At 39.9% G+C, this 18,543-nt stretch overlaps 1 protein-coding gene across 1 annotated transcript in view; it reads left to right on the top strand.

Moving 5' to 3' along the window:
- Positions 1-17,306, top strand: part of HEATR5B (HEAT repeat containing 5B) — a 105,967-nt gene extending 88,661 nt beyond the window's left edge. The window contains exons 33-36 of the mRNA XM_025354649.1: positions 217-444; positions 7,160-7,311; positions 9,107-9,320; positions 16,506-17,306. Of these exons, the coding sequence (XP_025210434.1) occupies positions 217-444; positions 7,160-7,311; positions 9,107-9,320; positions 16,506-16,810 (899 nt within the window). The 3' untranslated portion in view covers positions 16,811-17,306. The remainder of the gene's footprint in view (positions 1-216; positions 445-7,159; positions 7,312-9,106; positions 9,321-16,505) is intronic.
- Positions 17,307-18,543: the final 1,237 nt, after the last annotated feature.

Genomic DNA, 18,543 nt, shown 5'->3' with positions numbered 1-18,543 from the left:
AAAATACCAATTCTGTCTTTGAAATGCTATGACACTTCCTTATTTTCTTTTTCAAGCATTGAATTATAGTAATGGTAATACAGTAAATTTTGTATAAAGGCAAGGTAAAAAACAATATTAAACCACCATCAAATGCAAAAAAAAATAAGCAATGGAAACAACTATAATGTGAGAACTGAAATAGTTATGAGGTAATCTGATTTGTTTTTCTTTCAGGATGTATGACAATCCTGCCTACAATTCTGTTCTTAATTGCAAGAATATTGAAAGACACAGCAATAAAGTCTGCAGATAATCAGGTTCCTCCACCAGTCAGTGCAGCTCTTCAAGGGATTAAAAGTATTGTGACACTTTCAATGGCCAAAACTGAGGCTGGCGTTCAAAAACAATGGACAGCTCTGATTCGTAGCACGCTTGCGTGCATCCTGGAATATTCTCAACCAGGTAACCTATCAGTTTTAAACGTTTTAATCAGTTAGGATATCTGTTCCCTAGGTAATGAATTAGTTGAATAAGCTTATCAGAAAACTGCTGTATAACAATCAACTCAGAGAGGTACGTTAATCATACCTTTCAGATGTGAACTTTAATACTCTTTTCTGGATTGTTGACTCTAAATGCCCTTGTGTTAGTACTTATAAACATGTTGGGGCCACGCATGGTGGCTCATGCCAGTAATCCAGCACTTTGGGAGGCCGAGGCAGGCAGATGCCTGAAGTCAGGAGTTTGAGACCAGCCTGACTAACACGGTGAAACCCCATCTCTACTAAAAATACAAAATTAGCCAGGTGTGGTGGCGTGCGCCTGTAATCCCAGCTACTTGGGAGGCTGAGGCAGGAGAATCGCTTGAACCCGGGAGGTGGAGGTTGCAGTGAGCTGAGATCACGCCACTGTACTCCAGTCTGGGCAACAAGGGGGAAACTGCATCTCAAAAAATCAGGGCCGGGTCTGGTGGCTCACACCTGTAATTGCAGCACTTTGAGAGGCTAAGGCAGGCAAATCACGAGGTCAGGAGTTCAAGACCAGCTTGGCCAACATGGTGAAATCCCATCTCTACTAAAAATACAAAAAATTAGCTGGGCGTGGTGGGAGGCACCTGTAATCCCTGCTACTCAGGAGTCTGAAGCAGAAGAATAGCTTGAACCTGGGAGGTGGAGGTTGTAATGAGCCAAGATCGCGCCACTACACCCCAGCCTGGCAACAGAGCAAGACTCCCTCTCAAAAAAAAAAAAAAAATGCAGAATTTAGCTGAGCATGGTGATGTGTGCCTGTATTCCAGCTACTCAGAAGGCTGATGTGGGAGGATCACTTGAGCCCAGGAGGCAGAGGCTGCAGTGAGCCCAGATCACACCACTGCACTCCAGCCTGGGCAACAAAGCAAGACCCTGTCTCCAAAAAAAAAGAAGCATACTCTTTAGCCTTATTGATAAAAAAATTATGTTCAAGGTTATTTATCATCTATTATATCTTACAACAATGAAAATGTGTGATAACTATATCTGGCAATGGGAAGAATTATGAAGTACATGTTCGTATATTCATTTGGATAATATATCCATTATATCTAGTAAGTATCATGTTTATAACCAACTATATAAATTAACCCAGACCCAAAGAAATTAAGCCACAACCTAGTAATTTAATTTAATTTAAACTATTACTGGGTGGTAGAGTTACAAGTTTTACTTTCTCTCCTGTACTCTTTTTATATTTTAAACAATGAATTCGTTTAAGTGAGTATGTGACTTCTAAAAAATTATAAGGGATAACTTTAGTTTTATTAATGTTATTAAAATTATTTTTGCTTCATCAAGAGCTGGTATTTTGTTTCTTAAGGTAGATTTTAACAAACTGAAGAAACATTAAAAGCCGTATTTATATATGTATATGTGTGTATAGATAGGAATAACAAGGGCTGGGCATGGTAGCTCACACCTGTAATCCCAAAGGAGGCCAAAGTGGGCAGATCATGAGGTCAGGAGTTCAAGACCAGCCTGGCCAATATGGTGAAACTCCATCTCTACTAAAAATAACAAAATTTAGCAGGGTGTGGTGGCATGTGCCTGTAATCCCAGCTACTCAGGAGACTGAGGCAAGAGAGTCACTAGAATCCGGGAGGCGGAGGTTGCAGTGAGCCAAGATCACACCACTGCATCCCAGCCTGGGCGACAGAGCAAGACTCCATCTCAGGAAAAAAAAAAAAAAACAAGGAATAACATGAAGAAGAAATACTTAAGAATTTGTTTAAAAATAATTGATTTAATTTTTGGTGAGGGAGTCCAGAGTCAGTATTTTTGAAATTGTTCATTAAGGGAAAGTTTTGATATGTTATCAAGCTAGTTCATTCATATGAGGTGAATTTAAAGGTCTGATAATAGAATTAACTTGCCTGAGATATTCTGTCTGGAACTAAATTCCAAGGAGACACAGTCAGTTATGGACTACAGGAAACACAGTCAGTTATGAAGTAGGGATCAAAGCCACAGGCATATTTATATTTGTATATCAAGGCAAGCAGATCCCTTGGTTAACAAGCAAAGTCTTATAATTATTTCCATTGTGGAAATCCTATTTCCTGTTATAAAATCTGTCATCTTTCACTTTAAAAAGTGTATTGTGCATGTGAACATGCACAAACATGTACAGAAATCTTCTTGGATCTAATGAATCACTCTTGATTGCTATAACATTGTTTTTCGTTTTCAGACCCTTTGACTTTGAAATAAATTTCAAACTTTAAAAAAAGTTACAAGAATAAAATAAGGAACTCCAGCATACCCTTCTCCTAGATTCACCAGTTGTCAGCATTTTGCCACACATGGTTTATTACTTTCTCTGTAATCCACATATCATTATTGTTAATATTATTATTAATTTTGCTAAACCATCTGAGGATATTAAGTCATCATGACTCTATTCCTAAATACTTCATGGATATCCTAAGAATAAGGACATACCCTTCCATAACCACAGAAGAATTATCAAATTTGGCGCTACTTGTCCTGATAATGACCGTCATAGAGCCCTTTTTTTTTTTTTTAGTCATTATATTGCCTTAGTCTCCCCTAATCTGGGGCAGTTCCTCAGCCTTTGTCTTTCATAGCATTAACGTTGTTGAAGAATACAGGCCATCTATTATGTAGAATGTTTCTCAATTTAGAATTGTCTAATTTTTTTTTCCTCTCAGGTTAGATTCAATGTATGCATTTTGGCAGGAATACTGCATAAGTAATGTTATGTCTTAGTACATCATATAACTAGGACATATTGCTTTGTCATGTTGCTTTGTCCCATTATTGGGAATCTTAACTTTAATAACTTTTTTTTTTTTTTTTTTTGAGACGGAGTCTCGCTGTGTCGCCCAGGCTGGAGTGCAGTGGCCGGATCTCAGCTCATTGCAAGCTCCGCCTCCCGGGTTTTTACGCCATTCTCCTGCCTCAGCCTCCCGAGTAGCTGGGACTACAGGCGCCCACCACCTCGCCCGGCTAGTTTTTTGTATTTTTTAGTAGAGACGGGGTTTCACCGTGTTAGCCAGGATGGTCTCGAACTCCTGACCTCGTGATCCGCCCGTCTCGGCCTCCCAAAGTGCTGGGATTACAGGCTTGAGCCACCGCGCCCGGCCCAACTTTAATAACTTTTTTAAGAAATTGTCTGCTGTGTTTCTCCACTATGAAGTTGCCATTTTTCCATTTTATAGTTAATAGGTAATCTGTGGGGAAATGCTTTGAGACTTTCTCACTTGTCTGTTCCCATCAAACTTTCTTTTTTTTTTTTTTTTTTTTTTTTAACAGAGTCTTACTCTGTTGCCCAGGCTGGAGTGCAATGGTGCGATTTTGGCCCACCGCAACCTCCACCTTCTGGGTTCAAGCAATTCTTCTGCCTCAGCCTCCCAAGAAGCTGTGACTACAGGCACCCGCCACCGTTGCCGGCTAGTTTTTGTATTTTTAGTAGAGATGGGGTTTCACCATGTTGGCCAGGCTGACCTCGAACTCCGGACCTCAGGTGATCCCCCCACCTTGGCCTCCCAAAGTGCTGGGATTACAGGCGGGAGCCACCGCGCCCAGCCCGTAATTTTTTTAAATTCAGTGGGTCCCTTACTGTTACTTCAATGTATCCCCATTATTTCTTGAGCACTTCCATGCTTTCTAGCGCCAAGATACAGCAGACTGAGTATTTTCCGCCTCACTGTTCTAGAATCAGCCCCTTCTCCAAAAGCCTTGATTCCTTTTAGTAGAAAATCATATTTAGATGCTCAGTCTTCTTTTTTTTTTTTGAGACGGAGTCTCACTCTGTCGCCCAGGCTGGAGTGCAGTGGCGCAATCTCGGCTCACTGCAAGCTCCGTCTCCCGGGTTCATGCCATTCTCCTGCCTCAGCCTCCCGAGTAGCTGGGACTACAGGCGCCCGCCACCAAGCCCGGCTGATTTTTTGTATTTTTAGTAGAGACGGGGTTTCACTGTGTTAGCCAGGATGGTCTCGATCTCCTGACCTTGTGATCAGCCCGCCTCGGCCTCCCAAAGTGTTGGGTTACAGGCGTGAGCCACCGCGCCCGGCCCCCAATCTTCTTAAAATCAGTTTAAAAATAAAATGGGGCCGGACACCTTGGTTTAAACCTATAATCCCAGCACTTTGGGAGGCCAAGGTGGAAGGGTTGCTTTAGGCCAGGAGTTCGCCACTTGCCTGGGCGATATGGTAAGATGCTGTCTCTATGAATTTATTTATTTATTTATTTATTTTTAATTTTTATTTTTTTTTTGAGATGGCGACTCGCTCTGTCGCCCAGGCTGGAGTGCAGTGGCGCGATCTCGGCTCACTGCAAGCTCTGCCTCAGCCTCCCAAGTAGCTGGGACTACAGGCATGGGCCACCACGCCCAGCTAATTTTTTGTATTTTTACTAGAGACCCGGTTTCACTGTGTTAGCCAGGATGGTCTCAAGTCTCCTGACCTCGTGATCCGCCCCCCCTCGGCCTCCCAAAGTGCTGGGATTACAGGCGTGAGCCACCACACCCAGCCTCTATAAAAAAATCTTTAAAATCAGCCGGACATGGTGGTGCACACCTGTAGTCCCACCTCCTTGGGCAGCTGACATGGGAGGGTTGCTTGAGCCCAGGAGTTCAAGGCTGCCGTGAGTTATGATCATGGCACTGCACTCCAGCTCTTTCCAGGGGGAAAAAAGAAAAAATAATAATTTTTAAAAAATGAAAATAAAATAATTTTTGACAAATTGCTTGCAGCATTGCCAACTCTTAGTAAGAGATTATATTAATTCTACGTAGAATAAATTCCCTATGATGGGGTTTTCAGGGTTTTTTTGTTTTAGGTTTTTTTGTTTGTTTATTTGTTTTTGAGACAGGGTCTCACTCTGTCACCCAGGCTGGAGTGTGGTGACATGAACACAGCTCACTGCCACCTTAACCTCTGGGGCTAAAGTGATGCTCCTGCCTCAGCCTCCTAGGTAGCTGGGACTGCAGGCATGCACCACCATTCCTGGCTACTTTTTTTGTTTTTTGTAGAGACAGGGTCTCACCATATTGCCCAAGCTAGTCTTGAATTCCTGGGCACAAGCAATCCCCTCCCTCCTCAGTCTCCCAGAGTGCTGGGATTACAGGAGTGAGCTCCCTAGTCTGGGTGAGTTCTCAGGTTTTTAACATTTGTGACTCAGGTTATTATAAACTGGTTAAATCCTTCAAATTTTACACCTCTTTTGTTTGTTTTCCTGTTTGTTTGTTTTGAGACTGAGTCTCACTCTGTCACCCAGGCTGGAGTGCAGCAGCACAGTCTTGGCTCACTGCAACCTCCGCCTCCCGGGTTCAAGCAATTCTGTAGCCTTAGCCTTCCGAATAGCTGGGATTACAGGCGTGCGCCACCACACCTGGCTAATTTTTGTATTTTTAGTAGAAATGAGGTTTCACCATGTTGTCCAGTCTGTTCTGGAACTCCTGACCTCAGGTGATCCGCCCATCTCCGCCTCCCAAAGTGCTGGGATTACAGGTGTAAGCCACCACACCCAGCCGACATCTCTTTTTTTAAACTTTATTTCTTTACATTAAGTTAATGGACTTTTTCTAGACTATTGTTCTTAACCCATTATTCCATATTACAAAAAGCTTGTACCCTTATTATGAGATAATGTTAGCATGTCAAATGTGTATGTTTGTAATCCTTCTAAAGTACTGATTATCACTGGGTATTTACAGTTGTCAAAATAGCTCAGATTTAAACAAAAGGTGGGGATAAGATATGATAATCACAAAATGTTTGGAACTCCTATTTTATATGTTCAGAAGTATTGTTCTTTAGAATAACTTCATATTTCTAGTATTTCTAATTATGTACTGTATTTCTGTTCAAGTTGTATCTATTCTTGAATAAATGTAATGGCAAGAAATTCCTTAAAATTCTTAGAACACTGTCTTCAGGAAATTGTCTAAGTTTATTTTATTTATTTATTTATTTATTTGAGACGGAGTTTCGCTCTTGTTGTCCAGGCTGGAATGCAATGACACGATCTCGGCTCACTGCAACCTCTACCTTCCTGGTTCAAGCAATTCTCCTGCCTCAGCCTCCCAAGTAGCTGGGATTACAGGCATGCAGCACCACACCTGACTAATTTTGTGATCAAGCTGGTCTCGAACCCCTGACCTCAGGTGGTCCGCCTGCCTTGGCCTTCCAAAGTGCTGGGATTACAGGCATGAGCCACTGCACCAGACTGATTTTTTTTTTTTTTATGGTTTTATGGAATTTACAGGTTTTCATATTTACTAAATTGAAAGGAGATACCACTTAAAAAGTACTCTGAATTTTAAAATTAATTAGAATATTTTATAATCATTTAGCGTTAAACATAACTGTATGCATTTAACTTTATGCATTGAACTTCTTACAGTTGTCTGTGGACTGTATTAGATTGAGGCAAATACTACTATAAATGTTGCGGGGAGAAAGAGATGATTGTTCAAGACTAAAATTCTGGCTGGGCGCAATGGCTCACACCTGTAATCCCAGCACTTTGGGAGGCCAAGGCAGGAGGATCACCTGAGCCCAGGAGTTCAAGAGCAGCCTGGACAACATGGCAAGACAACATCTCTCTCTACAAAAATAAAAAAGCAAAATTCCCAAACGTTTTAGAAACAACACACTTCTTTCATTTTTCATTTTCAGAAGACTCTGTACCTACACCTGATGAAGTCAGCATGCTGACAGCAATTGCACTCTTCCTGTGGTCTGCTAGTAGTGAAATAATAGGAGTCCAGTCATTACAGAATGGCTGCATGAACAGATTTAAAAATGCATTAAATTCATGCGACCCATGGGTAAGTTACACTTTAAACAGACATAGATAAAAACATTTCCCTTTATCAGGAAAATGTCAGATTGATTCATTAAAATATGTGATACATAATTAAAAGCTAAGTATTTGCACTATGGCTTTTAAATGGAAAAACTAAAATCACTGGGTTTAAGCACTAGAACACATGTGTATGTTTATTCACATATGTAGAAATTCTCCAATATCTGAAATATTTGATTAACCCTGGGGCATACTGGTAGAGACAAGAGTCTATGATTTTGTTTTCCAGTGTTTATTTAAATGACACTAAGGACATTAAAGGAGAAGTTTACATTATTAGACATTTTAATGAACCTACTAGAACCTCTAGTTTGTCTAGAATGTAAGATTTTTTATTTTACAATGTCAAAGTCTAAACTTGTGATTCTCAAGCCTGCTGCACGTCAGAAATTTTAAAAAGCAGAAAACATTTTTGAAGGCCAGGCGCAGTGGCTCACACCTGTAATCCCATCACTTTGGGAGGCCAAGGCGGGCAGATCAGGAGGTCAGGAGTTCAAGACCAGCCTGTAGTGAAACGCCATATCTACCAAAAATACAAAAAAATAGCCGGGTGTGGTGGCAGGTGCCCGTAATCCCAGCTACTTGGGAGGCTGAGGCAGGAGAATCACTTGAACCCAGGAGGCAGAGTGAGTCGAGATTGCGCCATTGCACTCCAACCCGGGCAACAGTGTGAGACTCCGTCTCAAAAAATAAATAAACAACAAAAAAATAAACATTCTTGGACTCCACCACTGTCTTCCTGAATCTGAGTCTCCAGATTGGTGGCTCCAGGATCTGTATATTTAAAATGTTCTTCAGGTTTTTCTTGTGTCTATCCAGATTTAGCCACTTGTGTTCTACTGAAGCACTGAAATAGTTTTATTCTATTCTGTCCCATATATTGATGAGTCTTCCCTCCCTCTCTTCCTTCTTTCCTTCCTTCATTTTTTTTTTTTTTAAGTGTTAAATCTGAAGCCTTTCTAATACAAAGTGGAGCCAGTAAGCCTTTATTTTTTAGGTCTGGAAACCTTACATTGTTAACAGTCATTTCCAGGGAATCAAATGGTTTTGAGATATCTAAGCAATGTATTTTCATAGCTTTGTTTCAGATCATTCAAATATTAACTTTCCTTACTAAATATATTTGGTTAAAATGGGAGGGACAATTGTACATTAAAGGAAGAGTTAAAAACAGAAGTGGGAATAACTGATTTCTAACATATTTCACAGTATAAAAATATGGGAATTGGCCGGGCACGGTGGCTCACACCTGTAATCCCAGCACTTTGGGAGGCCAAGGCGGGCAGATCGCATGGTCAGGAGATTGAGAACATTCTGGCCGACATGGTGAAACCCCATCTCTACTAAAAATACAAAAATTAGTTGGGTGTGGTGGTGCACGCCTGTAATCCCAGCTACTCAGGAGACTGAGGCAGGAGAGTCACTTGAACCCGGGAGGCAGAGATTGCAGTGAGCCAAGATGGCGCCACTGCACTCTAGCCTGGCGACAGAGTGAGTCTCCATCTCAAAAAAAAAGAAAAAAAAAGAAATATAGGAATTGTATAAGCATGGTGATTTGATCATTAAAATATATGAACATTTTTTTACTAATTTTGGTCAGAAAATTCTATTCTACTCCATTTCTCTAAGTAGAAAATGTAATATCCATTTTCATCCCGCAGTATCACTTTTTTTCAGTACATAGTAAGATGCAATGTGATTGTACAGCAAATAAGAACTATACACATGTTAATTGATAATATGTTCTTCTTGTACAGGTTCAAGCCAAATGTTACCAGCTACTCCTCTCAGTCTTCCAACATTCCAATCGTGCCCTTTCAACTCCTTATATTCATTCATTAGCTCCAATAGTGGTTGAAAAGCTAAAAGCTGTTGAAAGAAACAGACCAGCCAGTAACATAGAGCTTTTAGCGGTTCAAGAAGGAATAAAAGTTCTTGAAACATTGGTTGCTCTTGGTGAAGAACAAAACAGTAAGTATATTCTTATAAAAAGCTACTAGTTCAAAATGAAGATCTGTATTATATATAAATCTTATTTGATATTAGAAACAGGCCTGCCGGGCATGGTGGCATACACTTTGGGAGTCCCAGCATTCTGGGAGGCCGAGGCAGGTGGATCAGGAGGTCAGGAGATCGAGACCATCCTGGTTAACACGGTAAAACCCCATCTCTACTAAAAATACAAAAAATTAGCCGGGTGTGGTGGCAGGCGCCTGCGGTCCCAGCTACTTGGGAGGCTGAGGCAGGAGAATCACTTGAACCCGGGAGGTGGAGGTTGCAATGAGCTGAGATCGCGCCACTGCACTCCAGCCTGGTGACAGAGCAAGACTCCATCTCAAAAAAAAAGAAAAGGAAAAAAAAACAGACCTTTGCTTATGTTATATAATGTAGTGAGTTGACTTTTTTTTTTTTTTGAGCAGGAAGTTAAAATGAATTGCCAATGGCATTTCAACACACTGATTTTTTAAAAAAAATTTCTAGGAATGTAGGCATCCCTTAAGATCTAGGAAAAATATAGATGTTTAATAGGGCTTTTTTTTTCTTTTTCTTTTTAAGACAGAGTCTCGCTCTGTCACCCAGGCTGGTGTGCAGTGGCACCATCTTGGCTTACTGCAACCTCTGCCTCGTGGGCTGAAACAGTCCTCCCACCTTGGCCTCCCAAATAGCTGGGACTGCAGGCACATGCCACCATGCCTGGCTAACGTTTGTACTTTTTGTAGAGACAGGATTTCGCCATATTGCCCAGGTTGGTCTCTGACTCCTCCTGGACTCAAGTGATCCACCCGCCTTAGCCTTTCAAAGTGCTAGGATTACAGGTGTGAGCTACCGTGCCCGTTTCTTAGGGTTTTAAAATAATAACATTCTAATCTTTGTATTAGAGGTATAAAAGCTTTATAACAAATATAACCAGTTAAGTATTAATACCAAACATCATTATTAAAATATCTCAAAACTTGTTATTTAGAAATTTTTTTTAATTTAATGAAAAACTACTGCATACATCCATTTAACCAGAGACTTATGCAGTTTAATATATATTTTCTTTATTCCCTTAATACTTAAGCTTTGATTTTATCACAATATAATATTTGTCCTTCAAAATATGATTTTTAATTGTAGAGAGACTGTACTTTTTAAACTAGTATCTTATGATTGAACATGAAGCTGTTTTTAATTTTTCAAGATCACAATGAGCATTTTTTTTTTTGAGACAAAGTCTTGCCCAGGCTGGAGTGCAGTGGTGCAATCTTGGCTCACCGCAACCTCCGCCTCTGAAGTTCAAGTGATTCTCCTGCCTCAGCCTCCCGAGTAGCTGGGATTACAGGCATGCGTCACAACGCCTGGCTCATTTTTGTATTTTGAGTAGAGATGGGGTTTCACCACATTGGCCAAGCTGGTCTTGAACTCCTCACCTCAAGTATTCCACCTGCTTCAGCCTCCCAAAGTGCTGGGATTACAAGCATGAGCCACTGCACCTGGCCGAGATGAGCATCTTTATTCTTTTTTTTTTTTTTTCTTTTTTTTTTTTGAGACAGAGTCTTGCTTTATCGCCCAGGCTGGAGTGCAGTGGCACGAGCTCGGCTCACTTCAAGCTCCACCTCCTGGGTTCAGGCCATTCTCCTGCCTCAGCCTCCCAAGTAGCTGGGACTACAGCCGCCTGCCACCACGCCCGGCTAATTTTTTGTATTTTTAGTAGAGACAGGGTTTCACCGTGTTAACCAGGATGGTCTCGATCTCCTGACCTTGCAATCCACCCGCCTCGGCCTCCCAAAGTGCTGGGATTACAGGCGTGAGCCACTACACCCGGCCGAGCATCTTTATTCTTAAATTATTTCTATCAGATTCCTAAGAGTGAAATTACTGACGAGAAGGGAATGCATATATTAAGACTTTTAATTGGCCAGGCGCAGTGGCTTATGCCTGTAATACCAACACTTTGGGAGGCCAAGGCGAGCAGATCACTTGAGATCAGGAGTTTAAGACGAGCCTGGCAAACATGGTGAAACCCCGTCTCTACTAAAAATACAAAAAATTAGCTGGGCACGGTGGCTCATGCCTATACTCTCAGCACTTTGGGAGGCCAAGACAGGCAGATCACGTGAGATCAGGAGTTCGAGACTAGCCTGACCAACATGATGAAACCCCATCTCTACTAAAAGTACAAAAATTAGCCAGGGTGGCATGCGCCTGTAATCCCAGCTACTTGGGAGGCTGAGACAGGAGAATCGCTTGAACCTGGGAGGTGGAGATTGCAGTGAAAGACTTTTAATCTATATTGTCAGATTGCGCTCCACGTATATAAACTGTACCTGTTTTTTTCTGTCAAAATTGTTTTCCTCTTCTCTTAAAAACATTTCACAGGAAATTGGAAAAGAGTAGAGATTTTTGAAAAGCGATTGCAGTAGCTCCTCTATAAAATAATAATCCAGAACTATGCCAGTAGAAGAAAAGAATGCAGAGGAGAAAGTGGAAGAAAGGTTTATCTGATTTGATGATTAACTGATTATAGAAGGCAAATGAAAATAAGCAAATATTACTATGTTGCATGAAAACAACATCAAAACTGGGAAAGTCAGAAAAGGCAGTGTTTGAAGAAGTTGATAAATTTAGTTGAAATTAGTAACAATATATATTATTTAGGCAAAAATTTTATGACTGACATGGCCTATGTTTGGCAAATCAAAATTTTATTTGTATTTTTATTTTACTAATTGTAAATTCCATAAAGATGAGGACTGAATCTTATTCACTTTGTAATCCCAGCACTAAGTTTTATTGCCTTCTAGTATTTAAAATATTTTTGAGTTGACTCTTGGGATCAATTCTTGTTCAGGCACCCTAATTTGGAATTAAATTTAGCATGAGGACAGATAGGGAAGGGAACCTTTTTGTTTGTTTTTTAATTCTGTATTTTTTTTTTGACAGTAAAAATATATATGTCTTTGCATAATTTAGTTTAATAGCTCGTTAGACTTTAACAATGTCCTTGAAATAAATGACCCTTTTTCAGTTTAAGGTATAAAACAACCAAAGCATTGTAATTTCAACTATCAACCAGACCAATCTGTAGTGTTACTAGTGAGGTGTATCAATGATCAGCACCATCTGTCGGTCATGGTGGCTCACGCCTGTAATGCCAGCACTTTGGGAGGCCAAGGCAGGCAGATCATGAGGTCAGGAGTTCAGGACCAGCCTGGCCAATATGATGAAACCCTGTCTCTTCTTAAAAAAAAAAAAAAAAAAAAAAAAAAATTAGCCGGGCATGGTGGCACACACCTGTAGTCCCAGCTACTCAGGATGCTTAGGCGGGAGAATCGCTGGAACCCAGGAGGCAGAGGTTACAGTGAGCCGAGATCGTGCCACTGCACTCCAGCCTGGGCAACAGAGTGAGACTCTGTCTCCAAAAAAAAAAAAAAAGGCACCATCATGATTTCTTCATTTTTTTAATGGACTGCTTCACTCAGATAACAGATATTTTGTACTCTAACAAGACTTTTAAGAGGTAGAATAAGCAGTTCGCCTGTTTTTAAAATTAAAACTAAATCTAAGGCTAAATGCCATGCAAAAAGTAAAGGCAAACAAGTCTTATTAGTGAAATAAGATGACATTCATTAGGAGGATACCATCAAATAAATGAATGGATGTAAATCATATTCATTTGATGGCAACATTTTTATACTTCATATTTTATATGGTTACATGATTCCAAGAGGGTAAGTTTTCAGCTTTTGAATTTAAGTCACTCAACTTTTTTCATCTCATTTACAGGTGTTAATTTTGTTTTCAACTTTACAGTATCCAGTATAAGAATGGGCCGTATATGTTTTCTCACCCTGCATGACCAAGGTTATAAGCTAAAAATACTAGAATTATATTTGACTCCTTGTTCATCATCTTTATTGACTCTATTATTCAAATCTTGCCCTATCTCTTTCTGAAATTTCTCTAGGATTCAAAAGAAACTTGTACCCTAGTCTTATATCTAATCACCTCCTAAATAGATAACTATAATAGTTTTCCTAGGTGATATTCCCCATCAAATTTACCTAAAGTAATTTTATCTCTCCTTTGCTTAAGAATTTGGAAAAGTTGGCCGGGCGCGGTGGCTCAAGCCTGTAATCCCAGCACTTTGGGAGGCCGAGACAGGCGGATCACGAGGTCAGGAGATGGAGACCATCCTGGCTAACACGGTGAAACCCCATCTCTACTAAAAAATACAAAAAACTAGCCGCGCGAGGCGGCGGGCGCCTATAGTCCCAGCCACTCGGGAGGCTGAGGCAGGAGAATGGCCTGAACCCGGGAGGCGGAGCTTGCAGTGAGCTGAGATCGGCCACTGCACTCCAGCCCGGGCGACAGAGTGAGACTCTGTCTCAAAAAAAAAAAAAAGAATTTGGAAAAGTTTACTGTTTCCTTACAGCATCAAGTCTGAACATCTTTGCTTGCTTTTCAAAATGTTTTTTCTGCTCCCCAACGTGTACCTACTAACCTGACCGGACCAGTTTCCTTTCTGTGCTTCTTTTAATCACTTTACATTGTTCATATTATTTTCTCTTTCCTCCGTTGTTGTTTCTCTTCTTCTTATACAAATCCGTTAAACCTACATTAGATCTTTTCTTTGAGGAATATTGCCTAATTACTTAGCTCACTCTGATCTTACCCTTTATATAATTTATTTGGTATTTGTAACCAGCCAAATAAAATCCCAAAGTATTCCTCAGCTTCATGAGTCTCTTGGTGAATTCTATACTGAAATGCTACCCACGTTTTTTAGCACTTAGTACTCTAATTGTTCTATGTGCTGTCTACTGTTTTCATTTAGATAATAAAAGCATCCAGGTAGAAACGAATTATGTAACATTTCCTATAATACTTAGCGTATTTCTCGATATTTGATGAATACTTAAATAACTTATAATTTTTCCAGTTATATTTTAAAATTGTTAAAACCAAAACCTTAATTTACAACCTACTGTTGAAAATGTATTGAAACCTCTTCCGATTTAGCAAGCCAGTACACTGAAGATAATTTTATATATATTTTATAATTCTCTATTTTTGATTATGAAAGCCAGCTTTTATAATACTATTAACTTTTTTTTTTTGAAAGGGAGTTTCACTTTGTCACCCATGGTACGATCTCGGCTCACTGCAACCTCTGCCTCCCGGGTTCAAGCAATTCTCCTGCCTCAGACTCAGAGTAGCTGGAATTACAGGCATGTGCCACCACACCCAGCTAATATTTTTGGGTTTTCTTATTTTGTTTTGTTTTGTTTTTTGAGACAGAGTTTCGCTCTTGTTGTCGAGGCTGGAGTGCAATGGTGCGATCTTGGCTCAACACAACTTCCGCCTCCCGGATTCAATCGATTCTCCTGCCTCAGCCTCCCAACTAGCTGGGAATACCGGCATGCGCCACCATGTCCGGCTGATTTTTTTTTTTTTTTTTTTTTGTATTTTTAGTAGAGATAGGGTTTCCCCATGTTGGTCAGGCTGGTCTCAAACTCCCGACCTCAGGTGATCCGCCCGCCTCGGCCTCCCAAAGTGCTGGGATTACAGGCATGAGTCACCGCGCCTAATCAAATTTTTTATATATTTAGTAGAGACAGGGTTTCACCCTGTTGGCCAGGCTGGTCTCAAACTCCTGACCAAGGGATCCGCCCACCTCGGCCTCCCAAAGTGCTAGGATTACAGGCATGAGTCCACCGCGCCTACCCCTATAATACTATTAACATTCTACATGAGGGAAATTAAATTAAATCTAGAAGATTGGAGGATTTACCTGGGACTTTAAAAATAACCTTTTACCTTTCTTCTGAAAACTTAGTATGGAAAAAAAATCCTATTAATTGGAAACTTCTGGGTATTTGCCAAGAGAAAGAGTGTGTATGTTTATTCGTTCAAAGGATAGTTATTGAATGCCTGTGTGCCAGATAGTGTTCTAGGCATTGAGAATTTAGCATGAAATAAAACAGGCAAAGGTCCCTGAGTTCGTGGAGCTTACATTTATGGTAGGAAAACACTGACAATAAACACTTCTCGTCCCCTATACCTGTGTGTGTGTGTGTGTGTGTGTGTGTGTGTGTGTGTGTGTGTGTCTATTATATGTAGACATAGTCTTTGTATAATTTTATATAGTGATGAAGATGGATATATCAATTTTAGATGTAGATATAACATCTATGGTTCGATGCAGGAATTGATAGGAGCTGTGAAGAAAAAAAATACAGCAGGGAAAGAAAATAGGCAGTAAGGTCCAGGGTGGGACTGGGATTCTGGAAAGGCTTAGCTGATTTTTATAACTGTCCTTGCTGACATCAGTGAGTGTCACACATTCTCTCCCAGATGCTACCTGCAGCCTTACAATTGTATCGATTGTCATTCTACAAAAATTGACAGTAATTAAGGGGGAGAAAACATAATTCTCAATGTGATTATAAGAGATGTTATACACACACACAATTACATATAAAGGTTAATTGTTAGAAAAATATCACCTTTAATGAAACTTATATCTCAGGATGGAGTTGTTAATAAGTAACGACGAAAGACTGACAAAAGACTACCAAAAGGAGATGAAGCCTCCAAATAAATCTTTTTTTAAGGACTTGGAATTTATATCAGTCAGACATAGGTTCTTGTTTTTTTGACCCTAAGCTTATGTATTCCCTTAGTTTTGAGGAATTTCCCCTCACTGTGAGTTTTGGGGGATGATGAAATAGGAAAAAAGTTGTGTTTCTACTTAAAGAGGAAAGAAACAACTAGTTTTAGTTAAATAATGGTAAATAGATGCTTTTCAGGTTTCTGTTCCCCGCGCCCAATCTCCTGATTCTAGAATGCCCGTACAAATTTTATAATCTTACTCTCAAGATACATTCTACAGATGGCAATTGTAAAGTGTTTTATTACTTTTTAACCTTTGGCCCATTTTTTATTTGAGTAAAGCAAATTAATGTAAATGTAAAAATATAATTAACAAAGCTGGTTTCCAGCTTGGACATTTAGTAAATATTTAATATTAATTACGCGTTATTGAGGTCTAAAGTAGGCTGTGCATGTTTACTTTTATTACAGTTCAGTCTTCCATGGCAATTGCCTAGTTTTTAAAGTTTATTATAATCTTTATGTTTGTGATCTTTTTTCATACTTTATTATTTACAGGAGTCCAGCTACTTGCTCTTTTAGTTCCCACTTTGATATCTTATCTGCTGGATGAAAATTCTTTTGCCTCAGCAACTTCAGCTTCCAAAGATCTTCATGAGTTTGCACTCCAGAATTTAATGCATATTGGACCTCTGTATCCACATGCTTTCAAGACGGTAATGGGAGCTGCTCCTGAGTTGAAAGTGCGTCTAGAAACTGCCGTTCGAGCAAGCCAAGCAAGCAAAGCTAAAGCGGCTGCCAGACAGCCAGCCCCCGCCATACATTCTGCACCAACAATTAAGCTAAAAACAAGTTTTTTTTAATTTATACTTTCATTTATTTGTATTTATATTGTCACCTAGCACCTAATTAGTGATGGCCTCTGTATCATTCCAGGCTATCTGTGGGTTCTGTTGTATTTGTATTTTGGTATTATAGTGCTTCCAAGTAGGATGAGTGAAATAATGCTCACACCACTTATTGATTTTTAAGGAGTGATTTTTTTTTTATCATGTGGTGAATATGTTTTCTTTTTCCTCCTAATAATGTTTCTCTTTTGTTAATTTATTTATTTTTCAAACACTGAGCCATAGTCTTAAATTTAAATGCTAAAAACATAATCGTATCATGTAGTTGGGCAGCCTATTGATATTGTCAGGGAAAAAAAATGGGTCAGAACTCAGCATCTGTCATGAAAAAAAGCGATTTGAAAAACAAGCAGATTTTAAATTTTGAAGTAACCAAAATAATGGAAAGTGTCTGTTTTGTGGTGTATATACTATGAATAAAATCACAGCATTTTCTAAGCATTTCCCAAAATGTCCTTACCTTTCTGATGGGTCTTTTAGCTTTCATATCAAATTACCAAATTATGCTATGTATATTTTAGTTGTTAGCAGAATTAAAATTCTCATTTAAAGATTCACTAAAATGTTTTAAATGTAATATTCTGCTTTTTTAATGGCTAAAATTTGGCTTCAGTTATGTTTTGTAATTACAGAACCTCAAGTTCTGGCTATGATGGTTAGTTTCCTTCATCAAATATTTATTGAATGCCTACTGTGTATAAGGCATCAAGCTAAGTGCTGCAGGGGATACAAAACTGAATTAGGCATCATTACTGTGATGCTATTCTCTCATGTAGTGGACATTTTACCATACGAAATAGATAATTCACAAAATGAATGTTTGCCAGAGCATTTAGCAAATTTTAAACACCAGGTTTTACACCACATAGTGTAACAGACTGAACAAGTATGATCAAAAGCAAAGTTACTTTTCTGAACATTTTCTCTTTTCCCTTTTCCTTTCTTTTCTTTTTTCTTTTAGAAACAGAGTCTTACACTGTTGCCCAGACTGGAATGCAATCATAGCTCACTACACTTGAACTCCACTCAGCCTTTTAGATACCTCAGATAGGTACTTTGTCTTGCCTGTTTTCTCACTGACTTCTGTGTGGTTTTTTTTTTCTTTTTTTTTTTTTAGACGGAGTCTCGCTGTGTCGTGCCCAGGCTGGAGTGCAGTGGTGTGATCTCGGCTCACTGCAACCTCCGCCTCCTGGGTTCAAGCGATTCTCCTGCCTCAGCCTTCTGAGTAGCTGAGATTACAGGCATCCGCCACCACGCCTGGCTAATTTTTTGTATTTTTAGTAGAGACGGGGCTTCACATGTTGGTCAGGCTGGTCTCGAACTCCTGACCTCAGGTGATCTGCCCGCCTTGACCTCCCAAAGTACTGGGATTATAGGCATGAGCCACCGCGCCCAGATTCTTTTCCTTTTTCGTTTTTGTTTGTTTGTTTGTTTGTTTTGAAGCAGGTCTCACTGTTGCCCAGGCTGGAGTGCAGTGGCACGTGACCACGGCTCACTGCAGCCTTAATCTCCCAGGCTTGAACAGTCCTCCCACCTTAGCCTGCCAAAGTGCTGGGATCACAGGCATGAGCCACCACACTTGTCCCTGGTTGTTTTTTCATTTCAGGTTTGCATTGCCAAAATTATTCTCCTTGGTTTTTGTTTTTGGTAACAACTTCATGGCGATCCAGTTCACGTACCATACAACT

Source organism: Theropithecus gelada, chromosome 13, assembly GCF_003255815.1.
Source record: "Theropithecus gelada isolate Dixy chromosome 13, Tgel_1.0, whole genome shotgun sequence".
Taxonomy (NCBI): domain Eukaryota; kingdom Metazoa; phylum Chordata; class Mammalia; order Primates; family Cercopithecidae; genus Theropithecus; species Theropithecus gelada.
Note: the sequence above shows the minus strand (reverse complement) of the source record. Positions and strands in the feature narration are given on the sequence as shown.